Source organism: Carettochelys insculpta, chromosome 4, assembly GCF_033958435.1.
Source record: "Carettochelys insculpta isolate YL-2023 chromosome 4, ASM3395843v1, whole genome shotgun sequence".
In the NCBI taxonomy this organism is placed as follows: domain Eukaryota; kingdom Metazoa; phylum Chordata; order Testudines; family Carettochelyidae; genus Carettochelys; species Carettochelys insculpta.
This window is the reverse complement of record NC_134140.1, coordinates 69,431,970-69,447,995: the sequence shown is the minus strand read 5'-3', so window position 1 is coordinate 69,447,995 and position 16,026 is coordinate 69,431,970. Positions and strand designations below refer to the sequence as shown.

At 42.6% G+C, this 16,026-nt stretch overlaps 1 protein-coding gene across 8 annotated transcripts in view; it reads right to left on the bottom strand.

Moving 5' to 3' along the window:
- Window positions 1–16,026, bottom strand: part of LOC142012565 (kynurenine/alpha-aminoadipate aminotransferase, mitochondrial-like) — a 49,494-nt gene that overhangs the window by 13,893 nt on the left and 19,575 nt on the right. For all 8 annotated transcript variants that reach the window (XR_012645397.1, XR_012645398.1, XM_074993022.1 and 5 more), the window contains 6 exons: window positions 14,048–14,254; window positions 12,451–12,516; window positions 11,079–11,161; window positions 6,359–6,455; window positions 5,309–5,370; window positions 3,733–3,797 (listed from right to left, as the gene is read on the bottom strand). Coding sequence is in view for 6 of the 8 variants with exons in the window: in XM_074993022.1 (XP_074849123.1) it covers window positions 3,733–3,797; window positions 5,309–5,370; window positions 6,359–6,455; window positions 11,079–11,161; window positions 12,451–12,516; window positions 14,048–14,254 (580 nt within the window). In the remaining 2 variants the exon portion in view is untranslated. The remainder of the gene's footprint in view (window positions 1–3,732; window positions 3,798–5,308; window positions 5,371–6,358; window positions 6,456–11,078; window positions 11,162–12,450; window positions 12,517–14,047; window positions 14,255–16,026) is intronic.

Sequence of the window (16,026 nt, the reverse complement as noted above, 5' to 3'; positions counted from 1 at the left end):
CAGAAGCTAAAATTTCTTTTATCCATCGCATTGATCACCATCTCTTGCTATCATGAGTGCTCAGGGTAGTGATCTGCCTAGTAGTTCTCAGGGTCACAAGAGAGCTCCAGCATGGAGCCATCAGGAGGTTCTGGATCTTCTTCCAGTTTGGGGAGATGAATCAGTGGTGAGCAGACTACGAATCTCCATGAGAAATGTGGAACTATCTGAGAAGATATTGGGTGGGATGATCGTCAGAGGTCACTCCTGGGACTCTACACAGTGCTGGGCGAAGGTGAAAGAACTCCGGCAGGCGTATCACAAAGTCCAGGAAGCCAACTGTCAGTCCGGGTTATCTCCAAAGAGCTGTCAATATTACGAACAGCTTCATGTGCTTCTTGCGGGGGGTGGCGGGGAAGGCACCATGTTGCCCACTCTTCATTTCAATAGTTTTGGAGGCTCTGGTCTGGACTTGAGGGTGAGCTGAGAGGAGCTGGGGGCCCAGGAGGAAGAGGAGCTGCCCGCTGCTATGCCAAAGTCTGCAGACAATGCATAGCTGAGGGACATGATGGGGTCAAATTTAGCTACGACAGATCAGGAAAGGGATCTTGGAGTTATAGTGGATAGTTCTCTGAAGACATCCACGCAGTGTGCAGCGGCAGTTAGTAAGGCAAATAGGATGTTAGGAATTATTAAAAAAGGGATCGATAATAAGACAAAAGATATCATACTTCCCCTATATAAAACTATGGTACGCCCACATCTCGAGTACTGCGTGCAGATGTGGTCTCCTCACCTCAAAAAAGATATATTGGCATTAGAAAAGGTTCAGAAAAGGGCGACTAAGATGATTAGGGGCTTGGAAAGGGTCCCATATGGGGAGAGGCTAGAGAGACTGGGACTTTTCAGTTTGGAAAAAAGGCGATTGAGGGGCGATATGATAGAGGTATATAAAATCATGAATGGTGTGGAGAAAGTGAATATAGAAAAATTATTTACCTTTTCCCATAATACAAGAACTAGGGGACACCAAATGAAATTGATGGGTAGTAGGTTCAAAACTAATAAAAGGAAATTTTTCTTCACACAGCGCACAGTCAACCTGTGGAACTCCTTGCCCGAGGAGGCTGTGAAGGCCAGGACTCTATTAGGGTTTAAAAAAGAGCTTGATAAATTTTTGCAGGTTAGGTCCATAAATGGCTATTAGACAGGGATAAAGTATGGTGCCCTAGCCTTCATAACAAGGGCAGGAGATGGATGGCAGGAGATAAATCACTTGATCATTGTCTTCTGTTCTCCTTCTCTGGGGCACCTGGCATTGGCCACCGTCGGCAGATGGGATGCTGGGCTTGATGGACCTTTGGTCTGACCCAGTATGGCCATTCTTATGTTCTTATGTTCTTATGACCTGGGCAGGGATGGAGAGGGCCAATAGCACAGATGCCCATCTTTTTGTGAAAACTACCCTCCCTTTAGATCCATTCCTCTTCCTGCAACTTAACCCCCTCCCACCAAGTAAAATCATTCTTTCTGTGAAAGCCATGGTCTGATTTATCGGCTCATATTTGGTGGGGAGCACAAATCAGTTTGGGGTGAGGGGGTGGTATTACAACATGGACATACAGGACTATCACGTGTCTGGCAGATCAAGCATGAAGTTATGTTTCAAAGTCTCCCTGATTGGTACTGCCTCTGCATGGTTACTGGAGAATGGCCTTTTAGGCAGTTACAAAAGAGCCCTGCTCATGGCCTCAGCCTTGGAATTCCAGGCATTCATGAAATTCTCATGCCTGGATTCACAAATACTATGCAAAATACAGCATGCTGTAATCATGATGGGGACATTAATTTCAGAAACATCCGAATGGGTCAATAGGCATGTGAACCTCACTTTTAAGCAGCCAAAGGCACATTCCACCACCATTCTGCACTTACTGAGTCTGACATTGAAGTTATCCTTGCTGTGCTCCAGGGCTCCTATGTAGGGTTCCATGAGGCAATGGAGCAGAGGATAAGCACGGTCGCCCAATATTACAATAGGCATCTCCACATCATCAATATAGATTTACCAGTCTGGGAAAAAACTCCCATCCATGAGCTTTCTGTACAGCCCAGAATTTCTGAAGATATGCGTATTGTGAACCTTCCCTGACCATACCACGTTGACGTTGGTGAAACAACTTTTATGATCTACCAACACCTGCAACACCATTGAGAAGTATCCCTTTCTGTTTATATACTGAGAAACCAGGTGGTAGGGGGCCATGATGGGGATGTGCGTGCCATCTATTGCCCCACCACAGTTAGGAAACCCCACGGCAGCAAAGCCATCCACTATGGCCTGTGCATCTCTCAGGGTCACAGTCTTCCTCAGGAGATGCTGACAGAGTGCCCCAGGAACCTGCACCATCACAGCCCCACTGTAGATCTGTCCACCCCAAATGGATATGCCACTGACTAGTAACTGCTGGGCACTGCAAACTTTCACAGAGTGATTGCCACTTGCTTCCAAACTGTTAAAGCTGGACTCATTCTTGTGTTGCTGCATTTCAGGGCAGGGGCCAGCAAATCAGAAAGTTCCATAAAAGAGGACTTACGCATGCCAAGTTCTGCACCCACTGCTGGTCATCCCAGGACTCCAAAATGATGTCGTCCCACCACCCTGTGTTGGTCTCACAAGTCCAAAACCACCACTCCACTTTAGCAATGCATCCAGGGCACCAAGCATTTCTAAGTTCTTCAACTGCAGTTGAGCGATTTCCTCTTCAAAATCTTCATTATCATCACCCTCAACCATCATCTCTCTTTGTAGTTGAAAGAAAAAGTGCATGACAGTCCGGGAAGTTGCCGTAATAGTGTGTGCAATGAATTGAAGCATTTGAGGATCCATGTTTGCACTAGTTCTGTGATGGAGAAAATAGCGCAATCTCCTGTTTGTTTGTTAGTGGGGGCGCTGTGAACTACAAGACAGTGCTTTGCATTCTGGGATAGTGACATCAAACACCCACAAGCAACCACGGCAGTTTTTTTCCCCCACAACTCATTGGTACAAACTTCCCAGAAAGCAAGAGGGCTAAGGTACTGTGGGACAGGTACACACAATGCATTGCTCATGCAGTTGAATGTGGATAAGGCAATGGGGATGTGGCAACTTGTCATGGAAAAACGGTGGGTCAAATTTCCAGAAGGTTTGAAGAAACTTGAATTTGAATTCTTGAGAACGAGGTTAAAAATTCAAATTTATTAAAAGTTGAATTTATCTCGTAGTGCAGACATACCCTCTATGTGGACTCCCTGTAACTTGAAGACTTTAAACCATGATTTAAGGATTTCAGTAACTCTAAAGTAGGTTAAGGGTCTATGGAGGAGTGGGGAGGTGCATAATCTGTTACAACTCTGACGGCTCATCTTACATTATTTGTGCAAATTTTCTTTTAAAACTCTATTTAGAGCAGAGGTATTGAAAAGAAAAATCACTATACATACTACACTGAAATAAAATACATGTTGTTTGTATGGCTGCCTCACACAGCAGCAAGACAAGACTTTCTTCTGAGCACTTAGTCATTTCACATAGTTAAGAAAACTGGAGCATCAGTTAATATTTGATTTGGCTATTTGTAGTTAAAACAAAAGGGGAAAAATCCAAGAACCTCTTTAAATTAGTGATTGTTTTTGAAAATAGAGTTGATTAACAGGAATCAGAAAAAAAAAACAACTTGAAAATATATAGGTCTATCAGCATTCACCAACCTTTTAACCACTTATCTGCTGCAGCAAGCATTGCATCTCGTTGGCCCCTGTAGAACTCCACTACTCTGAAGAGTAAGAATTCAAAATATTTTATATATAGTTGCAAGAAAGGATCACCCTCCCTCCCTCCCATCTCAGCTAAATCCACAGTTACTTTGTACAACTGTCATATGTCTATTACAGAATTGTGCAGAATGTGTTATGCTGTCCAGTGCTGGGGGAACTGCTCCATTTCCTGGTGATGCTGGTAAATCAGGAGAAAACTCTTGCAAAGTTTGTAGGTGTCAGCTGAGCATGGACAAACTCATAATTGGAAATCAAACTAGTTCACCTGTATGCTAGTTTTGTTGAAAATAGTTATTAGTCTTATAACAATGTATTTAGTGTTTATACTATGAAATGTTTGTAAGTGGTGGCATGCATTAGCCCGTTATGTAGCATATGCCATAAGGAAATATGTAAGTTTTGTTTTATAACTTTGAAAATATCTGCTCTGAGCTTGTAAACCCTTGCACAGGAAACATCCCACCCTACCCCTGTAGACACCCATTCAGTAGGCCTGCCAATATTAAATGGGCACCATTAAGGAACATCAGGATACAAAAGACTGGTTGAGGGGTCTATCACATATTGGAACGGCATGGGCAAGGGAACTATCTCAAGGACTGCAAGGCTGATGATTGATCTACACTAGATAGAAAGTCAATTTCCAATATGCAATTCTAGCTACACCATTAGCCTAGCTAGTACTGACATATCAGAATTGACTTTCTGACCTCGTGTGGATCAGGGCTCTTTAGGCTTGTGCTGACTTCCCTTACTCCACACAACAGTGTAGAGTATCAGGGACAGCTAAGCCCAGAGAGACTGATTTTGCCATGTCTTAACATAAGCAGAAAAACTGAACTCCAGAATATCAACTGTGGTGCACACAATTGTCAGGTCAGTGTAGATTCACCCTAAGTGTACAGATTACATAGGATCACAAGAAAACTATTAATCTCTTTGGTGTTTGAAAACACAGGGACAGGAACTACTTCTGAGTCTGTCCTGAAAGACATGTTGAAACGACAGATTACTACAGCTCTGTCAACTGTAGTGACCACAGATGGCAACTCATCTGTATAGATGCTTGCTTGAACCTGTAAATAACTCCTATTTCTTTTTTCTAGAAAATAAACTTTTAGTTATTTTATTATGGGATTGGCTATAGGCATTGTCTTTGGTATGAGATGTAAGGTACAAACTGATCTGAGGTAAATGACCAGTCTTTTGTGACTGCAGGCAACCTGAATATTTTGTGTTTTGTGTGCCTGTAGGTGACCATTTATCATTAAGTCCAGCTTGTCTGGGTGACAGGATAGTCTGGAGACCCAATGCGAATGTCTGTGAGTTCACACTTGTTACTGGGTTCGTGAAATCTGCCTTGGGGTGTCTGCCTTGTGGCAAACATTAACTACTGTGAGCAACTCCAGACAGCATGACACTCCCTTTAAACAATATACTCAAAAGCATGACAGTTATTAAAAGTGACCCAAAACCCCATAATAAAGTAAATTCAATGTAAGTGCATTACCTGTCTGTGTGCTCCAGGAAACCTTTTTCTCCCCACTGCTGAAGAAGCTGTGCAATCATAAGCTATGGAAATAAAACACATGGTAAACCAAATTATTTAAACAAAAGAATCAGCAATTAAATAAGCTTTTAAAAATATTAACATAAATATCAAACATCATATAAGGGAATAGGAGCCACTTCTTTCATCAGCCCCCTTGGTAAGTACAAAAAGTCCACTAGGGAACAGCCAAAGAGCCATGAGGAAGCCTGGACTGAAGTAGTCTCATGGCAAAATGGAAATAATAGGGAGAAGACAAATATGGAAATTAGGAAAAAAACACAGCTTTGAATTTAATACATTTTAATTTCCTTTATTAGTCTCCCAATATTCTATCTATCTCCATGGCAAAACAGAGGCATTGAAAAGAAGGTTTGCGAGTGCAAAGTCCAATTTAAGCTCTGGGCAGAAGCTTTGAGCTGACTGTGATGGAGGGGAGGACACTAGTCAAGAATGGTGATGTAGAAAGTGGGGAGGAGCATATTTCATTCTGTCCCAACTTACCAGCTAAGCATGGCCTGAAATGGAAAGGCTATGGGTAACAGGCTGTTGACACCAGAACCAGCTGGGTTCCTCAGTAAGCCACATTGACCTACACGCACAGCACCAAACAAAAATTCCAAATCCTCACCATTTATTCTGCAGCTTTTAAGGCAGTAGTTCCAAAGGGGGTCTGAGAGCTTAGACACACAACTCTCAATGACTCCTAACTCCACTAAGCCTCAATGACCGGTTACATAAAAGTAAAGGGAGTTCTATATATGGACCAATGGTGTTTCATATTTATCAAAACACCCTCCAGACAAACCTCAGTCTTTCTCTTTGCATTGTATTCTCTTCTCCTGGAAGAATCTGCAACATAAAACTTCCTGAAACCCATGCTGGAAAATAGTTAGGTACGATAAAAAAACAGTCCTTTGTCTCTCCTCCCACTTCCTATGTTTGAGAAACCATTTTTTAAAACAAACCTAATTCGGGCAACACCTTCCCATGAAAGGAGATGGCACTTGCCTGTGTGAAAGTGCTGGTGTGCAATGTTGAGACCTGCATATGTAGAATAACTCTGTCAATAAGTGGTTTGGGGCCTGTTAAAAAGCCAACTCTCAACCTAGGAAGAGGAAAAAAATACATTAGTACAGAAATATACAGTTCACTATCCTTGAAGTATCACCAGGGAATTTAAGCTAAAATATGGTTAGAGTCCAAACAGCAATTATGCAAAATTGGAACCTTAACAGATCTGCGCCATGTGTGTATTAACAGTCACATTTGCTAATCTGAGAGACGAGACCAAATGCTTTTATAGTACTACCACACCTAAGTATTCAAAAACATGACCTAGGGCCCCAAAAAGTCAAGAGATTGTCTTTGTAATCACGAGATTATTTTTAAAAAATGTTCTTTAGATTATTGTAACCTGTTTTGTAGTTTCTGAGCTTTTAGGGCACACATAGGGTATTTTTTAAAAATTTTCTCTGCAATCATAACTGGGGATAAAAATAAGCTGGGATTTTCACATTGCCTCCAGTTTACAGGAGCTGTCTATCAAGCACTGAAGATGTTAACATGGGATTTATTATTTTTACTTTCCTTTAGCATTGCTAATAAATACAAAAAGGAGACTGAACAGGATAGCCTTTGTGTTTATGAACTGAAAAAAGCTTTATTCACAATATCAAAAACATTATTAAATCCCAGCTTGACTCTGATTCCAAGTGAAGTCTGTAATGAGAGAAAAATAAATGGTGTGAGTTTACATGACTTTTTTTCTTTTTGTAGGATCACTTTTCAAAAGGCGACCCAATTTATTATCTTAACTTCCTTCTTTATTTCATTAGATTTCAAAGGAGAGTAAAGGTGACCATCTGTTCTGTTTTAACTGGGACAGTCCCTTATTTAAGCTGTCTCATAGGCATCCCTACTTTTTCAGGAAAATAAGACAAATTGTCTTATATTTTGCAGGGCTCCTCTTCCCTGGCACCATGTGTCTTGGGGTGGCAGCCTCTCCTGCCAGGGAGCTAACGGAAGGACGAGAACAGGAACGTGCCACGTGGGGAAACTGAGGCACGAACCAAAATTTTGGAAAAATAGAAATTTTAAGTTAAATTCACATCCTGGGTACTAATAAGTACCCCCAGAGTTTTACCCCGCTACTCTGGCCAATGTACGCGGCGGCCAATCACAATGGAGTTTAAAGGTGTGTGACCAGGTGCTGTAAAAACAGATATCTCCCCTGAAAGAAGAAGGTCCAGGCGTTTTAAAGTTAAAAACTCAAAAACTAATTTATTTGAAGGAAAACAAATTTAGAAAACAACAACTAATTAATCTAAGAATCTCGAAACTAAACTATTCCCTTACCACACTAGATTAGCACAGGGATTTGGTTTTTAAAGAACAAAGCCTTCGAACTGTATTATTGGCTGCAACAGGCAGCAATTCTATTTAACCCCTGCTACTTATGGTGTATCCCAGGGCTGACATTACGCTCTTCATCACATGCTGAAAAAGGAAAATAATTAAAACTACAGAGCTTGAAATTATTATTATATTACTCTGGAGTTTACCTTTTAGAGGTTTTCTCCAGTCGCTTAACCCTAATTTCGATTAAAAAGGGGAGTGGGTCTTTTAATATTTATAAAAGCTTAAAGCTTTTTATTTTGTAAATCTGGGGTTTTCCTGTTTAAAGGTTATCCCCAATAATTGTTGGGTTGCCTTTCTGTGGCAGAGCCCTGTTTACTTTAAGATGGGGTTTTCCTATTTAAAGGTTTTCCCCTATAATGGTGCTGCCTATTTTGACCACTCCTTTATGGGTCACCCTTTACTGCAGAACCTAATTACCCTTAAATGGGTTAAATTATATAAATGAATTTTATTCCAGAGTTTGCCCTTTAAAGGGTTATCTCTGGTCACTCAACCTCCCTTGGAAGAGGGGGGAGCAGATTTTAATATAATATTAAGAGCTCTGTTTAATTTAACATTAGAATATTCCCATAAAGGGATAACTAAATATAATATAGATACAATGTAATACCATTAAAATCCTATACTAGTCTTCTGTATTGCATGTGGGTTCTCTGGCTAGCTTTTAAAATCTAGCCTCCTGTGCTTTACCAATTAAATCTAGTGAGCTCGGGTTCCACAATATGAGACGCAATGTGTGGAATCTGGGGCAGTCCCAGCCCACTACACAAATATATACTGTCTCTTTAAATTTACTTCTATGCTACAATATCCTATGTAAACACTTTAACACATGTAACAACAGGCAAAGATACAACAAAAACAATACGGTATACACATCCACTTGCTCATATTTCTATAATAACTTAATTACTTCTAATTCTAAGCCAATCTCTTATACCTCTCCTTTCCCGCTCTGCATCCGGGCGCTGGGCCCACAGATCTCTTGACATGAGCTGAGAAAGTATGACCAGCACAGGTGCGCTTTTATGGCGCCGCGACAGGTCAGATAGAAAGATGAGAGGATAAAAGGGAAAACAGGAGGAAAAAAGGACCAACGTGGTAAAACAAAAAAAACCTCCTGAAATAGACGGCCTTAGTTCCCTCCACCGGCCACAGGCTATGGTCGGTAGGGGGAAGGGCAGGACCACTGCTGCGGTTTGTCCCCGTACAGGGCGCGCGCTTGTGAGGCGGCGACCCCTGCCAGGACAAACCCTCCGGATAAAAATCACCGGAGCCTTCAGCACTAGTGACAGGCTGGAACTCTCATGCGGGTCCGCTTCTGGTCTTCTGCGTCCCACGGCGGCTAGCGAGCGATGATTGACACGCCGCTTGTCACCTTTGGTTCTTCGGTCTTCTAGTGATTTCAGCTCTTTAACACAGTCCTTTTTTCTTCGACCGGTCCGGTCTGCTGCCTCACCGCAACTAACTGGCCCCAGGGTGCGCTCTCAAATTTATGGAGCTACTGCGGACCTGGTTGAAAACCTCAACCTGGCAGGTCCGCATCTTGGTTGCCCCGGCAACCAGGTAACATTCCCTAATGTTTATGTATTAGGCATCCTAAACCTACCTATCAGAGTACAGAATTTTAAACTCTAACTCATTAATATTAATAAGGCTCATGAATATTTATAACAACTGACCTTTTCTAACGGTCATCCTATATACTTTGTATTGAATACCCTTATATGATATTTTAAAACACTTTTCTGAAGTAAATTTTTTCTAATTTTGGTTTAATTTTAATGCGGTTTGATGGGGAATAAAATCACTACTGCTTACAATGCAGATTTTTATTTTAAAATGCTTGGTTTCTGAGGCTATTTGGTTAAGATGCGGAAGAGCCACACAGACACCGCAGCCCATGGCCAGGGACACATTAATCACCTCAGAATGAGGATTTTTTTCATCCCTACTTTTTCAGGAAAATAAGACAAATTGTCTTATATTTTGTAGGGCTCCTCTTCCCTGGCACCATGTGTCTTGGGGTGGCAGCCTCTCCTGCCAGGGAGCAACTCCATGGCAGGGCTGCCCCATTCCCCAGAGCTCTGAACCTTGTGGCAGCAGCTCCTGCTGCAGGGAAGCTCCTCTGTGGGGCAGCTGCCCCATTCCCTGGCATCCCATGGAGGTAGCCCCTGCTGGCAGTGAGCTCCACAATGGGTGGCTGTCATGTTCCCTGGTGCCTACACTTAGGCGAGGCAGCTCCCACTGCCAGCAAGCGCTTCCATGGGTCCAGGGCCTCATTCCCCAGCCTCCCACACCTAAAGGAGGCAGCTCCTGCTTCATTCCATGCCCCAGGAGGCTTTGGAACAGGAGATTCTGAAGCCCCCATCCTCCACTCCCCCCTCATCCCTGGTGACTCCCCATTGGAGGCTGCAGAGACCCATCTCTGGTGCCTCACCCTGGAGCAGCAGCCCCGCTGCCAAGGAACCCTGACATGGGACAGCAGCCATGTCCCCATTCCCGGAGGCTAGGGTCCTGTATTTGTCATAGGGCAGTGTGGTCACCCTAAAGAGAGTTCACAACACACTAACTGCAAGGAGAGAATTTATGTAGCTTGCTACAATTCATTTAATGTAGACTACAGACAGAAAATCAGGACTGAGTGTATGAGGTTGTGTGTAGAGAGGAGAGAACACCTGCGAGTTGTCAAACAAAAGATGGTGGGTGAAAGTGCAAAGTAAGAAGAGACGGTGCCCATGGAAAGAGCCTTAATATTTCTCACAGACTGCAGAAGAGAGGATGGTCAGTGTTGTGAAAGCCAAGGAATGAGAGAGCATCAAGAACCAAAGAGGAGGAGTCTGATACCATATCACTTCCCTCTAGTGTAGGGAAAACTGAGGGCAGGCTGGGTATCAGGACAGGCTGCCCTAGGAGACAGTGGTGGCAGAGGCAGTCAGACGTGTACTGGACTCCCATGCCATGTATTACTCTGTGTTTGTGCAATGCTGGCAGAGCAGATAAACTCTTGGTTGGACCCGAGCTCCACTGTAATAAACATGATTAATAGGTGGCTGCCAGGACATGGACGGAGTAGAAAGTGAGCACACTGGGCAGCTGAAGATCTCAGAACACTTTGCAACAGTGGGCAAATTGCAATTTGCATATTACAGATGGTAAATTAAGGCACACAGAGCTTGAGTGACTTGCCTAAGGTCACAAGGTAAAGGTGCAAAGTCAGGATATGAATCCCATGTTTCTTGACTTCCCAGCCTGCGCCCCCACCCCAGCCTGTGCTAACCAGTGGATGACAGTCTAAAGTTGACCTTACCCAGCAGAGAGAACTTTAGAGAAAGAGTCAGTCCTGATAACTCGACCATCCACATCCATTGAGAGAAAGGTTGGTGCCCAAGGCTTGAAGAAAAGAATGAGAGTTCAAAATTCAAGTAGCTAATAAAACTTGCAATAAAGTACACTGTATTTCGTACTAACACAGACTTCAGTATTTCTTGACCTCAGGGGTCATGTGTTATACAATAAAATCTCGGTTTTGGAGATGCACCACTAATGACGAAGCCCAGTACCTTCCTGACAGATGCTTCTCTTTGGAATTGCACCCGCTTGTGGTGCAGTGATAATGTCACCTAAAGGTCAGGGAAGTGTCCATGAGAAATTTCTTCACCTCTAACCCCCAGGGACTGCACGTTAACACTGGATGCTGGAGATTCTATATGATACTCTGATAAAGAGAGGTCAGAGTGAAATACCCAGCTTTCTGTAAGAACACTTCTATTGAGCACAGGGAAACATGTTCTTTGTTTTCACTATGAAGAGTTCCTCAGCCTGCAGCTTTCCTTTAGATGAAACTGGAGTACATCCCTCAGAATTAGGGATTTAGTTAAGATCACCCTGATGTGTTCAACACAGACTGTAATTCCCACAGCAGAAGTTTGGCTACTATCTTGTCTATGTTTATAAGAGTTCCCAGCAGGCGTCAGTCCTGCTATCCCAGGCGCACCAGACTGCTCCTCACCCCCAAAACGACGAGGAGAACCTTGTTCCAAAAAGAAGAAACATTAACCTGTGCTCACTCCATCAACACACTCAGCAATGATTAGCTGCAAAGACAGTGGTGTTACCCTCTGCAATAGCTGATCTTACTCCCAAGATACATACTTAATTGAGGGCCAGTTCCCACTCCAGTAGTGTGCAAGGGAGAGTGGCATTTACCTCAGTGGCACTATTCTCCTTATTCCCCTGACCAATCTCTAGGGGTGGAGAGCTGCCCAAGGAAGAGAGGTAGAGGCAGGATGGGCTGCCCTGTATGAAGGCAGAGATTACAAAGAAAAAGCAATAGTCTATCCATCTTCTTTCAAGCATTGCATTCCACTTCCTCTAAAATGGAGTGCCCCTTTCAAAAGTGCACCCGAGGAAGTCTGGCTAAGGGGAGTCCCTGCTAGCACAGCCCAAGTGGAGTCGATGCAAATTTTCCTCACTTAAAAACTAAAGAATTTGACCCACTGTAATTGGCAAGGACTCATGCAACATGATGGCTGAAGAGGCAGGTAAATGAAAATGTCATGATTGTTTGTTAATAATGCTTTACTTTAATCTGAATATGGGTAGCATATAACCTGAGCCATAATTATCCATGTATTTTCTCCTGAACTAAAAGATACTACATAATACAAATTACAATTTACCTTATCAAACTGAAGAAAATAATAAGGATCATCTTCTATTAAAAGGAAATTATATTGTCTTGCAAGCTAAAAGAGAAATTAAAACTAACAATGTAAGTTTATTGAAACAATAGAGTCACTATGTAATACAAACAGTCCTGCAGCAGCTTAAACCACAAACTTTTGTGGATAAGACCCACTTCATGTGAAGCGCATGACCTAATAAGTTTGTTAGTCTTTAATGTGCTATGGGATTGCTCGTTATTTGCAAGAGTAGGTGAAATGGTAAAACAGAAGCTATAATAGGCCTGAAAAACTGAGGCCCAGGTTCCACATGAAATAATATATGCGTATTTGTCAGCATGGTTTGGACCACTGCATGCAGAAATAAGTGTATGCTGTTCACCTACGATTCTGAATGGTGGTTTTGGACACATTCGTACTCATGGACAAACACCTGTCAGAGATGGTCTACATCAGTGGTAGGCGACCTGTGGCTAAGGGGCTGGCAGGCTGCCTGACTGGTTGCTTACCTTGCATCCACAGGCACAACAGCCCGCAGATCCCATTGTCAGTGGTTTTACCCCAAGGTGGTGATAACTGTAACTTTCACAACTTTTCATACCCATATATTCCTCAGCTACTAGAGTTCCAGGATGGGGATACACCTAAAGGATGTTACCTCCAGGGTTAATAAGCTCCCAGTAGCCAATGGGAACTGCAGCAAGCAGCGCAGACCATGTGGATTGGCTGACCAATGATTCCTGGAGCTCCCCTCAGCTGGGAATGGCAAACCACAGCCAGGGGGAGGTTCAGGCGGCCACACCTACAAGCTCAAGATAAACAACCTCTTTGGTGGCCTGACAGCACTGTGCCCTGATGTGCTACGTACTATGGCCAGTGCAGGAAACTGGATTAAATGACCTCTTAAGGGCCCTTCCTTGATGACTCAACAGACCTTAGATCTCATGCTTTTAAGATAATACACTTGGAATATTCTCTCTATCCAGGTGGTTCCTTAGAATATGACCTCACTTAATTTCTATGGAAACTTCTTTTAAAAAAATCACTGAGTGAGAGGGTTATATTATACATTCCTTCATTGTTACAGAGAATTCCACTTCCAAAAATATATGGAGAGTATTAAAAACTGCCCTGCATCACTAAGGACTTGATTCTGATAGCAACCTTTGGTTGGTTATCAAGGAGCACATCTGTGGCTGCTGTTCCTTGCAATTCTACTGGGTTTCTCCAACTTCTATCTCATTAGAAGCCTTTTATCCTTGTCAGAACATGTCTTTTAGCTCATACAAGGCCCCAGTGAGTAAATGCAACATGTATGTTAGCATAATGGCTGGTATGACTACACAGGATTATAATTTACTACCCAAACTCAACAGATCTCCATGATCATGCAGGAAAACCAAGAAGGGACTTGAGAGAAGTGAAAGGGCCCCTAAGAAGTTGATATGCTAATATAGCATTCAATGTTTAGGAACATTTGCCATTCACTTGGTAACAAGATGAGCTGGTTTTATAGTGAAATTCCTCAAACTGAAAACCTCCCATTTATACATTCCCTGCACAAAAGCTGCAATGCCAGGCTCTCACTCAATACCTGGTAGATCTCCTTTTTGCGGTCAGTTGTCAGTGAAGTTCCTGTGGGATTGCCACCATTTGGAATGGTGTACAGGAATTTGGGGGTGTTGTTGTGGTTCCTGACATCTTCTGGGCTCCATCTGGAAAGAATTTCTTTCAGGGCTTTTGGAATAATACTGTGTTGGTCACTGGGAACATTGATTATGTTGCAGCCCAAAGGTCTTAGCTGTTGATTTAGGGGAAAACAGAACAAAACAAACAAAACAGGAGACAAATCTCAGTCACTGACTCTGAAATTCTGATTATGTCACCAATGTTACAGAACCTCAGCAATGCAGTATCTCTTCATAAATCTACATTGAACCAGACAGCTGTAAATCAGTTCCATTGATTTCAAACTCACTTAGCACATGACTTGAGGAAAGGTTTCTCTGAATACAATGCATAATCCTCAGAATGTAATCTGACCAAATCACCTAGTGCTCCCAATATTTAAAGTCAATTATACAGATTCTGATAAGGAACAAGATTTATACAAAATAAATTACAACTCCATGCCCACCTAAGAGAATCAGGTACATGACATCACATATGAAGGAGCCAAGGAGTTCATCTTGGATTTCACATTTCAACACTCCAATGTAAAAATAGGGACATTTCATTTCTTATTCATAATCTGAAATGCACTTTGAGTTGAACTGGCAGAATTACAAACTGCTTTTCCCTGACAAAGGAAAGAAGAACACCAGCTCTGCAGGGCTGTTATGTTCAGCAGTGGGACCTGAAATTTCAGTGTTAACAGGTGAAATCAGACAGTATCAATGTGCAAAACTATGGCAAAAAATAACAAAAGTTCCTGTAGCTTTACATCTATGGAATTTCTATGTTTGTATTATTTAGGCCTGTATTTATCAGGTTATAATGGTTTGCTATTGAAACTATACAATCTTCAATATCTATGGTCTCACTGCATAATCAAATTGTAAATCAAAAATATACCACAGGTTATTACTCAGGCTACATCTACATTATGAGATACATTCAACTTTTCCTAAGTTCGATTTCTTAACCTTGATTTTATGAATTTGAACTTAAGTGTCCACAAAACTTCTGGAAATTCAACCCTCTGTTTCTCTGCATCAAGTTTCTGCATCACCATGGCCTTATCCAAGTTCGACTGTGTGAGCAATGCATGGTGATTACCTATCCCATAGTTCCTTAGCCCTGGTTGCTTGTGGGTGTTTGATGTCATTATCTCAGAATGCAAAGCGCTGTCACAGAATTCAGAGCACCCAGTAACCACATGAAAATGAATGGGAGATCATGCCATTTTGTCCATCACAACACTTGTGAAATCATGGGTCCTCAAATGCTTCCAGTCATTGCACACACCGTTACAGCAACTTAACTGTTCAGTTTTTCTGTTTATTAGAAAGTAAGATGATGGTTGAGTAGTATGATGATGATGATAATGAAGGTTTTGAAGAGGAAATCTTTCTACTGCGGTTCAAGAACTCACAACTGCTGGCTGCCCTGAATGCATTGCTGACAGCAGAGTGGTGGTTTGGACTTGTGAGAACAGCACACACTGGTGGGACCACATGGTTTTGGAGTCCTTGGATGACAAGCAGTGGTTGCAGAACTTTTGCATGTCACTTTTATGGAACTTTGTGATGTGCTGGGTGCCCGTCCTGAAGCAGCAACACAAGAATGCTGCTGGCTTTGACAGTTCAGAAGAAAGTGGCAATCACTCTGTGGAAGTTTGCAGTGCCCAACAGTTACCAGTCAGTGGCAAATCAATTTGGGGTGGGTAGATCTATAGTGCGGACTGTGGTGATGCATGTAGCCAATACAATCTTTCAGCATCTCTTCAGGAAGACTGTGACCCTGGGAGATGTATGGGACATAGTGGATGGTTTTGCTGGCCAGGGGTTTCTAACTGCAGTGGAACAAGTAATGGCATGCACATCCCCATCGTGGCCCTGGCCTATCTGGCCC